The sequence below is a fragment of the Styela clava genome, chromosome 13 (genome assembly GCF_964204865.1).
Source record: "Styela clava chromosome 13, kaStyClav1.hap1.2, whole genome shotgun sequence".
Taxonomy (NCBI): Eukaryota; Metazoa; Chordata; class Ascidiacea; order Stolidobranchia; family Styelidae; genus Styela; species Styela clava.
Window position 1 is genome coordinate 16,926,342 of NC_135262.1, and position 17,531 is coordinate 16,943,872.

Consider the following 17,531-nt stretch of genomic DNA (forward strand, 5'->3'; position numbering starts at 1 on the left):
TAACAAATTTCTTAAAATGTTAAATGGTATTATTCGTAATTGTGCTTTTGGGAATGTATTATGAATATATATTACACTACACCATATGAGAACCATGGTAATGGCACATTTGTTGAATTTGGTCTGTAAAATGTGTCGCACTGTTCTTATATTTATCAGTGTTATCAGGTCTCAAATTGATTTATAAGCTTCCGCCAGTTTTCATATCGTGTATTTATTTCACCATCTTCTTTCACTGTTTTGTTAGGAAGACGCGTAACTTCTACAGTTTACATTTATTTTCGGTCATGCTGGTCTTCCTGGTAACTGTACATATTTTGTTTGTTCGTTTGTTGTTATTTTATGCCAAAGAGAGTAGTATAACATTGATTGATTGTAGTTTTTTATTAATGATTTGGAATAGCACACGAGAGCGTGTCAGAAATTTGAAATTAACACCGAGTATACTACATTCTCGCATAAGACAGTTTTACGAATAGACTTTCTTTCGCTCAATGGACACTAAGTCACACCAACGCAGCGCAATAATTCAAAAGCATCGTTTCTTTAGGGGTGTCGCGTAACTTCTGTTACATCATCAGAATATTCTGGTGCTTAAATTATGTATGCATGCGCAACACCAAGAAAAGTGTGTTTAACAGGCTACGCATATAGTGCGGTAAGAAAATTTCCCCGCCGCAACTTAAAATATACCTTCATTCTTGATTGGGATGTTAGATCATAGTCAAACTTTAAAAATTAGACGTCAAATCGAGTCTTCGGGCGCAAAAAGAATATCATTCCATACGGGTCTTTCGCGCACCTGCGTCGCCATTTATCTCTATCGATTCACTCGGTCGCTGGAACGTCTTGTAAGGCAGTCGACAAAGCATATATTCGATGCGTATTAATCCCAATTAACCTCGTTTTTCTTGTGTATATCCTCGGGCGTCAGATTTATGAAATTGTACTTCCTCACTTCGGTGTCGTTACAACAGTCTGTCAAGTACGGCACGACGGCGTCTTAAATTATAATCGAGTCGGCGATACAAGAAAGTAACATAATCCTTTTACAAATTGAGGAATTATCTCATTTCTACACGGTCAAATGATTATCATCACACAGTATATAGAAAATAAAAAAGACCCGCAAAGGGCAGGTTTGAAAAACATAAAGCAGCGACAAATAAGCAATTAACAGCGAAAAACAAAAAGTTAAAAAAAACTACAACCCAAATTACCTATAAATTCATTAAGGTACAGAAACCTTCACCAACAAGAAAATCTAGTGCACAAAAATTTCTTAAAAATAAGTTATTAAAATTGGTAAGCAATTCATAACTTCAACCATCGATGTTCAACAAACAACTGAGATACTGCACATATAAAAATGAGTAACATGGAACAAAAAATAAAAACATTGAAAAAAGGATGACATTTTGAGCAGTGAAGTAGCAATTGGATATTATTAGTTCATTGTGTAAGTATGAGAAAAATCTTCATAGCAAAGCATGAGTCCTGTATTAAATAAACATATGTACAATTTGTGCACGTTGCATGTTTGCCCCATACCCAATTAATTCCAATGCCATCCCCTTGCTTGTATTCCTCTGGCACAGACTGGGGAATTTTCAAGCCTCTGTCCATTTTTACTAAATGATTGTCGGTGTTTGAAACAAGAACTTTTATCAGGCGACGGCATTGTCTCTGCTGTGTCGCCATAGCCGTTTTGGTGACACCATAATTGCATATCCATTTCTTGTAGTTGAATATCCATTCCAGGGCTGGGCGCTCGTCTACATTGGTTTGGATTATTATCATGTACAATACTGTTATTGTCCAATGAATTTTCTACTGGCATTGTAGATTCGTCCTCCATTTCCATATTAATATCATTTGAATTGGCCTGCATACCGTTATGATAACCGTTAGGAAATTCTATTCTGCTACGCTTATAAGTCGGGATACTTTCGTCGTCTAACATCCTTTTCCTGGGTCGCATATTTCCATTTACATCGGGTGGATGACGGCCGTTGTTGATGTTACCATTTAGTCTGTGAACAATAAGTCCAGATGCGCCATGCTTATTATTTCGAGAAACCTCCTGAAGGGCCGATGATTCGAGGAGGCGCACGCACTCTTGAAAGCCTTGCATTCTCGCCAAATCGCACGGCGTATGACCGTTGTTATTGCACAAATTCACTCGCGAGCCATTGGTCAGTAAAACGCCAATGGCCTCTATATTTCCAACACGCGCAGCTTTATGTATTGGAGTTTCTCCTAAATAGTCTTGTGCGTGAAAATTTGCTCCAGATCTCAGTAATTTAACCAAGCATTTTGGGTGACCACCGAAAGAAGCAATATGACACGGTGTTTGTTTAAACTTCGTTGTGCTCAAATTTGCTCCAACACCAAACGCCAAAAGTACATCCAGACATTGGGTCTTTCCAAAATAAGCTGCCCAATGAATTGGCGTCCAACCATAAAATTTGTCTTCGGCCCTCAGCTGATCATGAGATGTTACAGCCCATGCTCTTCGCAAAGCATCAATATCGCCGTCGCGGCATGCCCTGTGGATTGGGAAATCTCGTTTTATTATATCTTCACTTTCTCCACCCCATAACCCGAGTGCTGATGACTCAAACGAGCTCATACTGACTTGCGAAGAAACTTAACTTTTAACAATTCCACACGAGAAAAGAACAAATCGACAGCGCGCACAACAAGAAACAGCGCGAAATGTTGGACCTGTCGCTGATATGCGTGATTCGTTGTTGGTTGACATCGGGAAAAAAATACAATTGGCGCTTCATTCAAAATAAACCAGACAGCAGAGCTCAAACTCAAATTATTTTGTTGTGAGTCATCTGCAGCGAGCGTGAACATGTGGCTTTTTTGTAGATTAACTCTCGCATCAAGGCAAACGTAGATAGATACTTTATTTTGAAAAGCTTAATAATACACACAAATTAAAAATGTAGAATTTTGTAGAGCAAGCAAAATCTTCTTAAAAGTTTAAAAGATGAGAAATATTATGTGCCTGCTCACCAGCACAAACATACACTATACAGAGAAAAATTACAATGAAACAAACTTAGACGAGGCTTGGGCACAGAATAATACAAATAGGTCAAATACAATGAACTTGATTTATTCGTAAAAACAAGTTGAAACTAGTGTAATAGGATATGAACACTACATTGCTTCATTTTCCTTTCATGTCTAATGACAGAATGACGTTGTTCACGCATTGTGGATTAGCTGACTTGACACAATGTCTGAATGTGTACAATTGTCTCACATTGACATTAAAAATGATTGACGTAAAACTAGATTAATCGAATATCTTGTAACTTTTTGTTTGTCATCTTATTGTCTCACAGTATAGGAATATTATAATACAGTGATATGTCATTCTTGTTTATTCAATTATTTTTAAAGTAACTTCTGAACTTGCTGGATTGTGCCTAAATTTCTGTGGCAGTGTGATAAGATATAAAGATGGCAACTCAATTCAACAGTGAAACAAAATGGTTATCTGCAATCCGACGATGTCATAGTGCTATTTCTAGGAATAAAATTGATAGCACATTGCTGAACAATGAGCTAATTGAGTTGACAAAGGTAAATATTTTTTTCACCAAGGTATCCAGTCCTGCACTCTTCCGATTTTATTTTGATTCGACCTCAACTTCAGTGATCTGTATGAGCAAGAAATATGAATGGCAGGAATTGTTCTTCAGCTATTACGGTATAATGGGAATATTTGACCACACTTTAATGATTCGTAATATCAGTATGATGAAAGAGGCTGTCAAATAGGTGTTTCACGTAACGCTGGTCGGTGGCTTCCTCCACCATCAAGTCCATGCATTCGAAAACAAATAACTAACTAATCTCATACCCGACATGGAATGATAACCGGACGAGAGGCTGTAGTTTGCCATATGGTTAAGCCGTCTTATCAGCTTCCCTCTCACCAGGCAGCCAGGGATAAATATCTTTGGATCCTTGTAGAAGCTAGAAGAATATGGCTGTAGTGTATGTAGGTATTAAGAAGGGCCTGAAATATAGTGTTTTATGTCTGTCCACGAATCTGGGCCGAATCTCAAATCCTAGCACTCTCAGGCGAACCAGGATATATTGTGGCTCCTAATTAAAGAGTGGGGTATACTCAGTTCAGCATTTCAATTTGTATTCAATCCTGGTTTCTTACTGTTTTCTCTATCATTTTTAGCTACTGAAAACTGAATCAATCTCTTCGAAAATACAAGCAAACTTGCAAAACTTGCTAGAGAACATCATTATAAATGCTGACATTGAATGGGTACAAAATTCACTGGATGATATATGTGTGAAAAAGGACTCAACTTTGAATCAATTTTACAACAGTTATGCACCAAGATCTTCTTTTTTGTCATTAACGTCAGCTTTCAACAAACTGAAGTATGTTATGATTTCATATGTACTTTAGTTATTTATTGTTTCTACGCTGACTATATAAAAGTTAAAATTATAATACAATTAAGATTTACATATTTGTCCCGGGGGAGAGGAAAGCCAATTAGTCCGCTCAATCATATAGCGTACACAACCTCTCGTCCATTTCCCAGTCCATGTCGGGCATGGGATTAGTTTTGAAGGTGCATCACCTTGATGGTGGAGAAAGTCGTAACTGACCCATGGTCATCTGAACCATCCTACGGTGGCGAGGAGTGCAGCAATTTTCTCACACATGATTATCCCTCACAGGATTCAAACCTGCACACCCACGCACGGTAATCAGAGATGCAGTGGCAAGCAAATTTCAACTGCTTAGTACGATGCGCCACACGCCAATGGATGTGACGTACTAATCTTAGAGTTTGATTTTGGGTTAGCTTCACTATGGTATATTATGAAACTTCATTTTTTTCATTGGATTGTCTTTTTTCTGCTTAAATTACCCTAGATCAATGGCTGCCAGAATTTGCCATTTTGGTCTATTAATTGTCTCTGCATTCTGCAGTGTTGGAGTGCGGCAACACTTGTGTCTCAAGCTACTAGAAGAATATTTCAAGAACCGAAGATTTTCTGCTTTTTTACTTGAAGAATCATCAAAAACTGATCGAAAACATGATTATCAGCAGCAGACTATAACGATAAATTTATTATCAGTTATCAACTCGCTACCTGGAAAAATTGCAAATAATACACATGGAAAATTCAGGTATGTCGGAAACGTACTCATTTCTGAATTGCTATGTAGATTTATCTTCTTTCACTTGTATTGAGTTCGAATATTGTTGAAAAAATACTCCATGATAAATAGCAATGATGCGATAAGACATATAGAAGTTCGTTTAGTAATGGATTGTACTATGTGCCTTTATTCCAGGATGATATGAGGCCCGCCCATCATAACCCATTTCATTTACTACAAACTGACTGAAGTTTGAACATTTTTGTACATTTCATTTTTTTTTTTAATTTTCAAAATAGATGAATGTTTTTGTAAATATGTCACACTGTTCGTTATTTGTTTTCATAAAGTGACATTTTTCATCATGAACAATTCTTCCAACTACTGGCAGTTCAAACTGGTGATGTGTTGGTTGCATTGGTGAACAACGTTAGAAAAGAAAAGAATGTTTCAGTTGCATTTTTAGCACGAATGATTGGGCAGTTTTGTCTGAACGGAAAAGCTGGTAAGTTTTGGTAGGTTGGAAATTATGAGTGAGTTTCTGAGGTTATCTGTCCGAAAACAAATAACTAACTAGTCCTATAACCGACATGAAATGGTAACGGGACGAGGGCTGTGGTTCGCCATATGGTTAAATCGTCTTATCGGCTTTCCTTTCCCCCGGTATAAATATATCGACGCATGAAATCCAAATTGGGCTAAGTCCATTTTTCTAGTTTTGAGAAAAACGCAAAAAACGTTTTTTTTTTGTTCCTTTTTTTTATTTCTCTAATACCTTACATCGACGATGTCTAGTTTTTATGGTCTACCAAAGTTACAATGAAGGCCATATTTAGATGGTATAAAAAAATTTGTGCTCTGCCCCAATTTTTTTTGGGGGGGGGGGGTTTGGACTTAACCCTTTTTGGCTCTAAATTTTCTGGACCAGAAACAATTTTATTGGACTTAGGGCCCCTTTATTTGGTTATTATAGAGTCTGGTATGGACTTAGCGCTTGGTATTATATTTTTTTAGAGGAGCTATGTCCAAAAAACGGACTTAGCCCCAACTTACAATGCAGTTATCCAGAGATAAGTCCACTATAGTAGACACAGCTCATTTTAGTTCTCAAATGTTCTAAAAAAGGCAGGGTTATGTCCATAGCTGTCTTGAGATCTAGAGCACCTAGAGATAAGGCAAATAGACCAAAATATAGAGCTAAGTCCAGGAAAATCAGCAATTGAAAAATGTCATTTTTTGGAAAAGTGGACTTAGCACTGTTTGGTTTTGAGGTGTCGATATGTGAATCTTTCTATCTTATATATATGAATATATTCATTTCAGCGGATGGTGTTGAATACAGTTACCAATCAGAAACTGCAATAATATACTGCATTACAGATTAATTTGCTAGTTGTTGTGGCATCTAAAGATGTTGATAGAAGTTCATTCAAGAAACTTAATTTCCTTGCACTTTCAACATACAGTTTCCTTCCATCAGTATATCTATAGTATCTCAATGATATATTTGAAATGGTTAGAGGTACCCCAAATATTTACTCATTTTTGAGTTGGAGGCAGTTTGTTCATTTGTGGTTCTGGAAAAATGAGTTTGAATTCCAAGTTTCTACTGTATCATACAGTTTTCAGTTTCTAAGTTGGATTGACCTAAATTTATCCAGGAGTCTATATTGTTAATGATATTCTTGTTGTTATCAGATTCTAATGAACATGAAGACTCAAAATATAAATAATGCGGCAATACTTTACTCTTAAAAATAAATCCGCAGAAGGTTATCTCAAGTTTTCAATATTCGATGGATATGAAGATTTTGTGGGGTGTAGGTAGAACCAAGACTAGTGATTGGCATTAATGTTTTTTTTTTTTTGCTACCATACGCATCTCAGGTTGGAGATATCCAGTTTGGTTCCAGTTTTATCAGCCAATTTTTTCAATAAATTCGGCCAATTTGAAACGGTACTTGTCATTGCTATATCCTCATTTTACAGATGTATTTCTTGGAATTTTATTGCCTCTTTGTGTTGCTAATTGCAACACTGATTTTGTTTGGAGAAGAATTGTTCAAAAAATCATATATAGTATTCCTGAGAGATGTTTAGAGCCAACTGTTCTGTTCATCACTAAAAGTCTACCTTGGTTAGTAATTTGTATCACTTTTGCACAAAAACAGGAGAAAGTCAATGATGGGAGATAATATTTGAAAATTTTTTTTGTAAAAAATCGGATAAACAAAATTACTGATTTTTTCTGTCAAATTTCCTATTATAGGCAAGAAACCTAGATTTGTGTGAAATTTCATAAATTTGCTAATTTATTGATCAGTTTCTAAAACATTCAAAATTAAAATAAATTCAAGGGAAATTCTAAAATACCAAATTACAGTATTTACATATGGGGTGGGGGGTTCTATAACAGTGAAAACGGTATTTTATGACTTTAATTAAATGTAACTTCAGATATAGAATATGCATATGCCACAGAGGATTTAAAGCATAAATAACATGTCCTGACACTAATCGCTTAATTGTAGGCAATAACAACAATTTATTCATGACATTGCTTTCGTTTATATTAAAACAATAATTCAAATGCTTAAAAAATCCTAATATAAATGTTTCTTTTTATTAGGTATGGATGCATGGAATGGATATATGGCGATTTGATTAAAAAAAACATGAAGTTCAAATTTTTACTATTGCACAAATTTATTCTTGTGAAATGTTTTCCTGAATCGAACATTCTGAAAAATATTATAGGATACGTTGCAGATAATATAACAACACAGAATTTGGTTTTAGAGGTAAGTGCGATGGTTAATGTGGGGTTGTTTTAATTATATATAATCCATGGATAAATCGTTTCATCCCTTAGTATCTTACAACTTGAAGACACACTAAATACATGTAAATTGCAATAATTTTTTTTTTCATTGTAGAATCATCTGTTGATTTTGAGCCTTCCGATTGTACATAAATATATACTCACTATTATTCGTTTATACATATATAGGTTGTTATATGGCATTTTGCATGCATGAGCATGGCTTTATTCAACAATGGTTACACAAATATATCAATTTCATATTTGAATGGCTCATGTTTAGACTCGTTAAATAGATCGACCAATGTTGGTTGTGCAAATTGAATTTCAAACCGATAAACTCTACTTCACATTATGAAAGGAGTTGTTCCAGTTTAATATAATCCCTTTTCATGCTCTGCTTAACCTGAAACTGTGTATTGTTGGGTGGTTTTCCCATTTCCTGTGCACAGAGGATTCAAATTGCAGAGTTTAAATGAAATTATTATTAAAGCAACTTAGAAACTTAAGAACTTGAACTTAAAAAATCTTATGCTGATTATCCTAACTAAGGGTCCGTTCAAAATAACCACACCAATAATGACGGATTTGCCAGCTACAATTTGGGTAACTGACAACTACAAACAAACTGACCCATTGTGAAATGATTATACATAATACTAGAATTTTGCTTTTTTGTTATTCAGACATTGAAAAAACTTCTCTCAGTTTGGTCAGATTCAAGTTCGATCAAGCATGTATCATATGAACAACATAAATATGTAACTCAAGCAATTCTTATTTGTATTCGACATTTAGCGAAACACCAAGTGGATCAAAACCAACATGGTATTTTGAATTTGCACTTTTTATTTTTGTTAAATTTTCACGTATTCTCATTCTATTTTATTCACATCGGTTACTACGTATGGATGATCATTCAATCGAACCAAATTAAGATTCAAGAAGTGGAAATAGCAAACGTGACCTGTATTTCAATTTCTGGTTTCAGGATTTGATCAATCAAATGAAAACGGCCTCGATATACGTCAGTTCGGTTCAATAAAGACGTGCCAAAAATATTGACATCTGGTCAATACGACTTTTCTGACAAAAATAGTTACGCACGCACGGAATCCACTGCCATGTTTGATCGAAGTAAACAGTTCTATATTTTACAAACCAACTGGGAATATCATTGCGATTTAATAATTACAGGCCTTGCGGTTAATAAATAACTTCATGTATAAATTATACATAATGTCATTTGACTAATATCGCTTCTGACGCAGAAAATAAAATGTACTGAATTAAACATTAACTTTGTGATCAAGTGAAATATTGCTCTGGAATTTATTATCTGCGGCGTGATACTTGATTAAAAAATATATAATTTAGGTATGTTAGCAATTTCGTTCCGTTTTTTAAATAATTATTAATTGTCTGCCCGCATTTACAACTTGAAAATGACTAAACTTACTTACTTTGCAGATAGGTACAACTATGGATATCAAACATTTCATCGTAGTATGATCGTTTTTGTGCGAAAAAAAACAGGCTCACCCGTGACGCACTACTTTATAAAACTTGCCTTTGTGGTAATTTCATGTCCATACAGTAGCCAAATTTGCTTATATTGCGTCGCGATTCGTATTACAGAAGGGCAGTAAATGTGTCGTAAAAGTCAGACATATTTAATCGTACAATCATAAGATTATGTAAACCATGAATAACATACATTTTGAAATTGGAATATTGCCGCAGTTATAACGTCTGTAACGTTTGGTCGACGATAAAATGCTTTTAAGATATTTTATCAACCTCATACACTTGGCAGCGATATGAAAAGGGAAGTCGATTTGTCATTTGTAAACAAATGCCTACTATTTTATATCGGGGTAATACCAGTACTTTTACAAGGAACGTCTGGTGGATAGACTGCAGAGCTTGAAATCATTTTTGTCGTTGTTGACAGAACTGACTATGTGGTTAGCACCCGGGATGAGTAGTCACCTCGACTCGACAGATCCAAAAATTCGCAGACTTGGAATGATTGCAGGAGAGGTTATTTCTGAGAAAGCAAACATTAAAGGGACTAATAAGTAAGTTCATTTGTTGAACATTTTCCCAAAGTAATACATGCTTGAATATGTGACATCATATTATTGATTTATGACGCAGGGCTGTTTCATTTTGTGGGGAATTTACATACACTTTGATATATCGTCGGTTTGGAAATCAGCAACAATCAGTAGTTTATAATAGGAACAGATGAAAATACATTCACATATAGAAATATACACTGAATAATGTCCAAATTACACATATGCTTTTGCCTATTTCCATCATCGAATAAAATGGCAATCGATTATTGCCACTCCTAGCAGTATTGGTAATTTGTTTCTTACATATGACTAGGATGGGATTTACATATTTATCCCGGAGGAGAGGAAAGCCTATAAAAACGGCTTAATCATATGGAAAACCACGGCCTCTGGCCTCTTATCTGGTTACGATACCAGTTCAAGTCGATTATGGGATTAGTTGCCAGTTATTTGTTTTTCGGGAGCATGGTCTTGATGTTGAAGAAAGCCATAACTCGACCAGCGGTCACGTGAACCACCTTACAGCGGCGAAGAGCCCAGCAATCCTATCGCACATAACTATCCCCGCATGGGATTTGCATCTGCGAACCTACGCAGGGCGGCAGGCGTATTCCTAACACTTAGCATGATGCGCCATACCGAAAATATGATCAACTGTACCTATATGAACATTTTAATGCCTAATTATTACTCTTGTACTTCTAATTTTTCCATCTAAAAATTCATAATTCATTTTGTCAGACTGGAATTTGGTTATGAAAAAGATGATGAAACAAAAGAACTAACCGATTTGCTAGCCATTGAACCTGCACCACCAGAAGAATATTATCAGTCCCTTTGCCAAGATTTCGTGACTGTAAAAGAAGCTGTTATTTCTGTTATCAATAAACCATCATGTAATATTGGGTCAGTAACAACTTTCACAACCTCAAAAGCAACTTTCTTAGAGGTGCTTTCTGGTAAAACCTCAAAAACAAAGGGAACTGAAGGTGAAAAATCCAAAAATCAAGAAATTGATGATATTTCTGAAGAATCGAGTGATAGTGATGAGGATGATGATCTGCATCCCTACGATTTGTCCAATGATGAAGTCTATACAAAGGTAGTTTTGAACCTAACAATTTCGATTTCTTTTATTTCAAGTTTTATGAAAAGTTCATAATTCAATAGTGGATTTGTATTGGATTGATAAAATAACATTAGACGGTTAATATATCAGATAGTAACTAGTAAGTGGTATAATACAATGAATGCAAATAAAACTTAGCTCATTTTTCGTGGCTGTTATAAAAGACTTGAAGACATTAAAAATTAGATAATTCAGGCTGCAAGTGCAACGTATCTGGTTTCGAACTCTTGGATGCATTTGCGGATAGAAATGAATCTACATCATGTATTGAGTTTATTGATAAGCAAACATTCTCCCCATTTCAGAAGGAATCGCTTCAAAAAATTTATAATTTTGTTAAATGACCAGGTAAAAGCACCGATGTACATTAGAGATTGCATGGAAGGGTTATTACAACAAGATAACAGAGATAAAATGGAAATTTGCTTAACGAGTGCAAAAAGACTGATTGAGGAAGATCCTGTGTCAGCTGGAGAGGTGAATTCGACATGCAAATAGTGTTTAAATTGATGGAATTAAGTGTATAATCCGTATGTATATTTTCAGATTTCACTGGAGCTGTGTAAAATTCTTTTACTTCTTGAAGACACTTTTGCTCTTGATAATTTCGCATTGCTGAGAATTTCAACCATGGCTGCTCTTGCTGCAGTGAATCCTGAAAAGGTAAGATATGAGTCCAATACCATAAATTTGATGCCCAACAAGTAACAACAGTCTACATGCCTTTACACTATTTCAATGTTGTTTTATGCACATGTCAAAAAAGATTAAATTGTCATCGCAGTTTTCAGGTGTGAACGATGTTGCTTTACATAAATAAACCAGGGAATGCTGAATTTGAATAATATTCGAACTTTCATTTCTTGGGTTCATTCTGAAATGAGAATTGAGAATATTGGATGTTATCTGAATCTGCTCATACTTTCTAGTGAAATACTGTAGTTGAATCACCTCCAAGCCTTAATCCTGATGACCTGTATTTTCTATAATCCTCTAGCTTAATTTTTATATCCTGGCAATGTACTATCGTTAATGTGAACTGAATGACAAGTTCATTAACCCAGCCAACTTACCCACAAATCAATAGTTGAAAATACTATATTAAATATTAATATTGAAACTTTCATGTCGCAGCTCGGAAACTCCCTTGCAGCGACTTCCAAACAAACGCCGCGATTATAGCACTCGTTAAAAAACGTTGATAGTTGATTTTTCTTGTTGCCTAAAATATACAATCCACATCCGGAAATAACCTATAAACTGTAATAATTGCATTCACCATAAACGCACACGTACGTTCATTTGTAGTGTTCCAAAGAATACAAATTATTGCGAATAAAAATGGAAAATTGATTGAACATTTAGCACAATTATTAGATTCTATTTCATACAGTCCAGGAATAACATGGTGACGCTAATTTTAATAGGGCTCGTTTGGAACTGACAATGAACAAAAGGGCACATTGTGCGCGAAATTAACAGTGCTTTTCGTCTGCAGTGGGTACTGAGCAAAATACGTCTTCCATGCACGCGAAATTATTGTGATTACATGATTTGAAATAGCGTGGGTGATGTCAATTTTAGAATAAGGGGAAATTATGAATGTTTAATTTCGTCATTTTTTTGTCGTCGTCACGAGAATACAAATCCAGAAGTCGTTGTCGCTAGGAAAGTTCTTTCACTAGGGTAAACTAGGAAAGTTCACCCTGAAGCGTAGATAAGTCGGTGAGTCGGCACAAGATATGAGAAAATATAAAATTGACAAACTCGTAACACCTTTTTCAGACTTGGTATTCCTCCATTGGGAGTCAGAAATTTAGGCTGCGGATTCACTTTTCTAAAGTATCGTCAACTGCTCGTCGCCGATATTTGTGTAATTACGTTTTTTTTGTCATTGGAAATAGAATTTCGCCAGGAAAAATACTAATTATCGGCGTCTTCGTGGCGCAATACGTACGTTAGTACATAATACAATACATCATAGAGATGTTTCACCGCACGCGTCTTTCGAAAGTTTCAAATAGGGGGTGTCGGCCTTAAAACCTTGACTGCTGATTGGTTCCCGTGTTCCTTGTAACTAGGGTTACCATATTTTTTTGACTTCAAAGCGGGACGCCTCCAAAGACACGACCCCTTAGCTGTGATCCTGTAATTTTACAGTTTCCAATTTTACTACATAGGTCTGAATTTAAAGCCATCCCGGCTGTTTTCATTGACCATATTGTCATCGAGAGTTCATGCGCATATTCTTTGTCTAAATATCGGGTTCAGTTCGAAAAATAAAAAGGAATAGACGCTAACGATACAAATGATCCTAATTTAGATTTTTTTATGTAGAGCAGAAGGAATAAAGAATAATGAAATAGTCTGCTGTTTTCGAGCATTGAGAATTAACTTTTTCGCCCAAGCATGCTTTTTTGTAGATAACAACTTCAAAACGACGTTGTTCAATGTTGCTTTCGCGTGAACATCGAAACAGGACCAATTAGAATTGATTTTACATGTGATACGTTCGCTAACAATGTTAGCGGGAAACAACGAAGCAAACAAAATGACGCATTCACCTTCAGTAAGTAGGCTAGCGTTGCGCTACACAGCAATGACGGCAACGAGAACATGTTCGTGTATTATGCTGAATGACTGAATGCCAAAGCGGGACTTTTGAATGAATTGTCGGGACAAAACGCTAAAAAGCGGGACTTTTGGCTGACTTGTCGGGACGGCGGGACAAAACGCTGAAAAGCGGGACTGTCCCGCCTAAAGCGGGAGTATGGTAAGCCTACTTTTAACCAACATACAGTTGTGAATACTGCACTGAAAGAAGTAGCAAAATACACGTCGAGGAGTCACAGCCACACCTCTTACCCGTAAAACCCCAACTCGGTGAAACGTCGCCGTATTGTTACCCTACTGCTTTATGCAAAAGATAATACATGTTCCATATTCCTGTCGACATTTCAGGTTGCCGACTACCTCACCGGTGAATTTTATGCTGATAATTACTCACTACAGCATCGTTTGGACATCCTTGATGTGTTGACTTCTGCAGCCGGGATTCTTTCAGCAACTGAAAAAATTGACGAAGTGAAAAATGATTCTATCCAGCTTAAAAGCAATTCTTCAGAAGTAGAACAACAGGAATCTTGGAGAGAAATCGTTGACAGACGTATTGAAAGCAAGACGAGGCGCTTTGGAAAAGTATGTTGAAATAAACTTTCTAATTTTCAAATCATAATGATTCAAATTATAATATACAACTGGGGGAAGCTGATATGTCTGCTCAATGCAATGCAGGACTATGACCCCTGCTACCAGTCCACAATCAGTACACATATAGGCAGTTTATTTTGAGCTCTGTGTTGTGACACGGAATATAAGTTTAAAATAATCACAAGGAGATACTCTCTTTATCGGAGCATTGTCATAATGCATTGTTACGTAACGACTTAGAAACAAGACCATTTACGTTTAACTTTGGCTTTAAGTTTCCGATCATTATGATAATGCATTAATAGGCTTTAGGCTTGTAAGAAATGTGTTAGTACATAATATTGTCTTCAAAACCAGACCAACAGCAAATGCAATTTCCCTTCAAACCTAAGCATGCAGAAAGTTGCAAATTGCAATACATGCAAAAAAAAATTTTTGTCAGTAAAAATATGTCCAACTGTACATTTATTTACTTATGGCATGTTGGTTGGAATTTTTAATATGTTTATAAATTTGATTTGATCTTGATAATGCGAACAATGAATTATACACCATTTACCTCTTCAACTATGACTAATATTTTTATTTAGGGAAAAAAGAAGATATCAATACCCAGAGAAAATAAATTCGGACAGGTTGCAGGATGTTTTTTCTATCCACTAATATCTGCTTACGATAAACGACTGAAAACAATGGATTTAATGGGAAATGATTCGATCGTTCTTGGACGATTATTGTACTCTGTCGGAACTATCGTTTATTCTGCAACGAACACATTGGTAATGAGGTCCTATATTAATATATTTAATAATACCGGCATTTGTCTCGTATAACCCAGGGGCGGGCATGGTTTTTGCACTGCGGGCCAAAAATTTTGCCCACCTTGACTGGAGGGTCATGTTAGTGTGAGGTAAAAAGTTTCCCTTTAAGAACAATATTTACAGTGTTACGGAAGCAAAAGTGGAAAACAATAAGCCTTGTGCTAAAACTAAGTTTAATTGCAATCTCAACAAATTCCTTGAGCTAATTTTAAGCTGAAACATCAAAATTGGGTTTACCTTGGTTGCGGCAGCATCGGCGAGCCAAATTCAAGTACCCAATGGGCCGGATTTGGCCCGCGGGTCGTTGTTTGCCCACCCCTGTAACCCCCTGATTTGGAAGCGTTTAACGTTAGCTGTTCAGGCATAAGTACCTGATGCAAACTGTACTTGTGACATCCACATCCTAAGTTTGCTGCACTGCTCGCTCTTTATATCTAAAGCAGTACAAGGAAATAGTCCTATAGTATTAGCATTATGATGGCCCATCGTTTTCTCGCTTGAAATTTAAAAAAAAAATTTTTTTCATTCCGTTTTGTTTTTAATTTTTATTTGGTTTCTAAAAAAAAAATTTCATTTCGCGCGTGACAAGGATGGGCCACCATATAGCATGCTCAACTTCATATATGGTATGAGACAATAATATTGGTAAGGAAATAAATAAGGCTATGTTTTATTATTCTCACAGGCTGTCAACTCTATGGCTACTTCACTATTAGAATTTGTAATACAAGTACAATTTCACTCCGAAGCGTATGTTCGCCAAGCTGCCCTTTTCTGTGTTTCAATGGCAGTAATCAGCGCCGGTCGAAATCTAGTAAAGTTGGACATAATGGGTGAAGTTACTGACTGGATTCACGAAACTATGTATAAGGACGTGAATACTAAAACTAGAGAATTAGCTGCTCAAACAGCTTTCATGATAAAGAACTATTTTTCTAAAGAGCTTGAAGTCAACAGATGATTGATGATGGAAATAAACGTTGTTTTAATGAAGAAAAAATAGTGTTTTATTATGCCGTCCACATCGCTTTTGGTGGTACTTGTTCGCTTGGGTCCCAATAATTGTTTTGTCCAGGTTGTTTTCAGTTTAAATGCAACATCTTTCTTGGTAGATGTTTGTTGTTGGCAAATAATATTTAACGTAAACAACGAACTACAAAGGCATCTAAACAAGGAATGATTACACGTATTACAATGTGCTTGAATAGGCAACTGCAAAATGGACGACACGCATGGACAAGTTGATTAGAAAAGGTTTTCTTATGGATTAGAGAGAGAAAGGAAAACCTAATAAACAGGCGACACCAATTTCTCTTGTCGAGAAACAGATAAACGAGAATATCGGTCGGAGACCGAAGACTTATCAATCGAAGGTTAGGGATCCCCAAAACAGTGCTCTTACTCCATAGTGACACCGTGTGTCCTATCACTAATTAATCAATAACTCGCTAATTATACGACATAATTCATGGAAAATCAATAGGCTTCTGATCCGAGCTATGATGAATGCACATGCAAAATTTGGAGCAGATTCAACTTCGCTTTCGTGAGATATCGCGTACATCTAACAGACATACAAATATCTATCAACATACTTACCGATCTTAAGATCGATAAGTAAAAATGATATATAAATATTACAATATTTGAAATTTCTATCATTGTGTGAATAAACCTGACTGCTCGGGTGGGTAGACTGCCCACTTCTATGTGTCTTGGTCGGGTATTTTTCTGACCCTTGTTATCTCAAACGCTCTAAAGCCCGATTTCTTTCTAACGCGAAGGTTTTTTCTCTTTCTGTTTGACCTTCGAAGCGACGGATGTTACTTTCATTGGGGGTAATCTTTTGCTGGCTTTAGATTCGGATTTACGTTCTTCATATATGTATGGTGGCCCATCGTTGTCACGCGTAAAATTGAAAATAAAAATAAAAAATAAAATAAAAAACCGATAATAAAATTTTTTTTGTAAAAAAACATAAAAATAATTAAAAAAAAAATGAAAAAAAAAAATTAAAATTAAAAAAAAAATAAATAAATAAAAACGAAAAAATAAAAAAAAAAAAATTAAAAAAAAAAAATTAAATAAAAAGGTTGACAACGATGGTCCGCCTCGTGGCCCATCGTTGTCACGCGTTTTTATTTTTAGAAAATTTGCTTCTGCTTGGGACCAACGTTGTCAGGCATAATCCTACGCGCACAAATGTGTTCCCTGGGTTTCAAACTCACTACTGATTTTCTTGAGCAATATTCAATATGAAAATGTTCTATAAATTCTCCATGCTACAAGTTCAACAAGAAGTAAT

The 17,531-nt window shown here is 35.7% G+C and overlaps 2 protein-coding genes across 4 annotated transcripts; one reads left to right on the forward strand and one right to left on the reverse strand.

Annotated features, from left to right (window-relative positions):
- Positions 1–1,047: 1,047 nt before the first annotated feature.
- On the reverse strand, positions 1,048–2,755 carry LOC120332297 (ankyrin repeat domain-containing protein 10-like). Its single transcript, XM_039399514.2, has one exon. It carries the CDS (start codon positions 2,630–2,632, stop codon positions 1,556–1,558), a length of 1,077 nt encoding a protein of 358 aa, XP_039255448.2. The 5' UTR covers positions 2,633–2,755; the 3' UTR covers positions 1,048–1,555.
- A 594-nt stretch (positions 2,756–3,349) lies between these two features.
- On the forward strand, positions 3,350–17,317 carry LOC120332296 (telomere length regulation protein TEL2 homolog). 3 transcript variants are annotated; one of them, XM_039399512.2, is made up of 14 exons: positions 3,350–3,603; positions 4,217–4,425; positions 4,988–5,188; positions 5,512–5,666; positions 7,151–7,298; positions 7,791–7,962; positions 8,669–8,810; positions 9,937–10,063; positions 10,808–11,168; positions 11,544–11,672; positions 11,742–11,858; positions 14,157–14,393; positions 14,996–15,184; positions 15,912–17,317. In XM_039399512.2, exons 1-14 carry the CDS (start codon positions 3,481–3,483, stop codon positions 16,185–16,187), a joined length of 2,586 nt encoding a protein of 861 aa, XP_039255446.2. In that variant the 5' UTR covers positions 3,350–3,480; the 3' UTR covers positions 16,188–17,317. The 3 variants fall into 3 exon arrangements, with proteins under 3 accessions (XP_039255446.2, XP_077975214.1, XP_039255447.2); XM_078119088.1 differs by having other exon boundaries at positions 14,208–14,393; XM_039399513.2 differs by having other exon boundaries at positions 14,996–15,192; positions 15,912–16,074.
- The last annotated feature ends 214 nt before the right edge of the window (positions 17,318–17,531 follow it).

Coding starts and splice junctions, on each gene's coding strand:
- LOC120332297 (XM_039399514.2), bottom strand. CDS start 2,632: ATGAGCTCGTTTGAGTCATCAGCACTCGGGTTATGGGGTGGAGAAAGT.
- LOC120332296 (XM_039399512.2), top strand. CDS start 3,481: ATGGCAACTCAATTCAACAGTGAAACAAAATGGTTATCTGCAATCCGA. Junction 4,426..4,987: donor TCAGCTTTCAACAAACTGAA/GTATGTTATGAT, acceptor TGCATTCTGCAG/TGTTGGAGTGCGGCAACACT. Junction 10,064..10,807: donor AACATTAAAGGGACTAATAA/GTAAGTTCATTT, acceptor TCATTTTGTCAG/ACTGGAATTTGGTTATGAAA.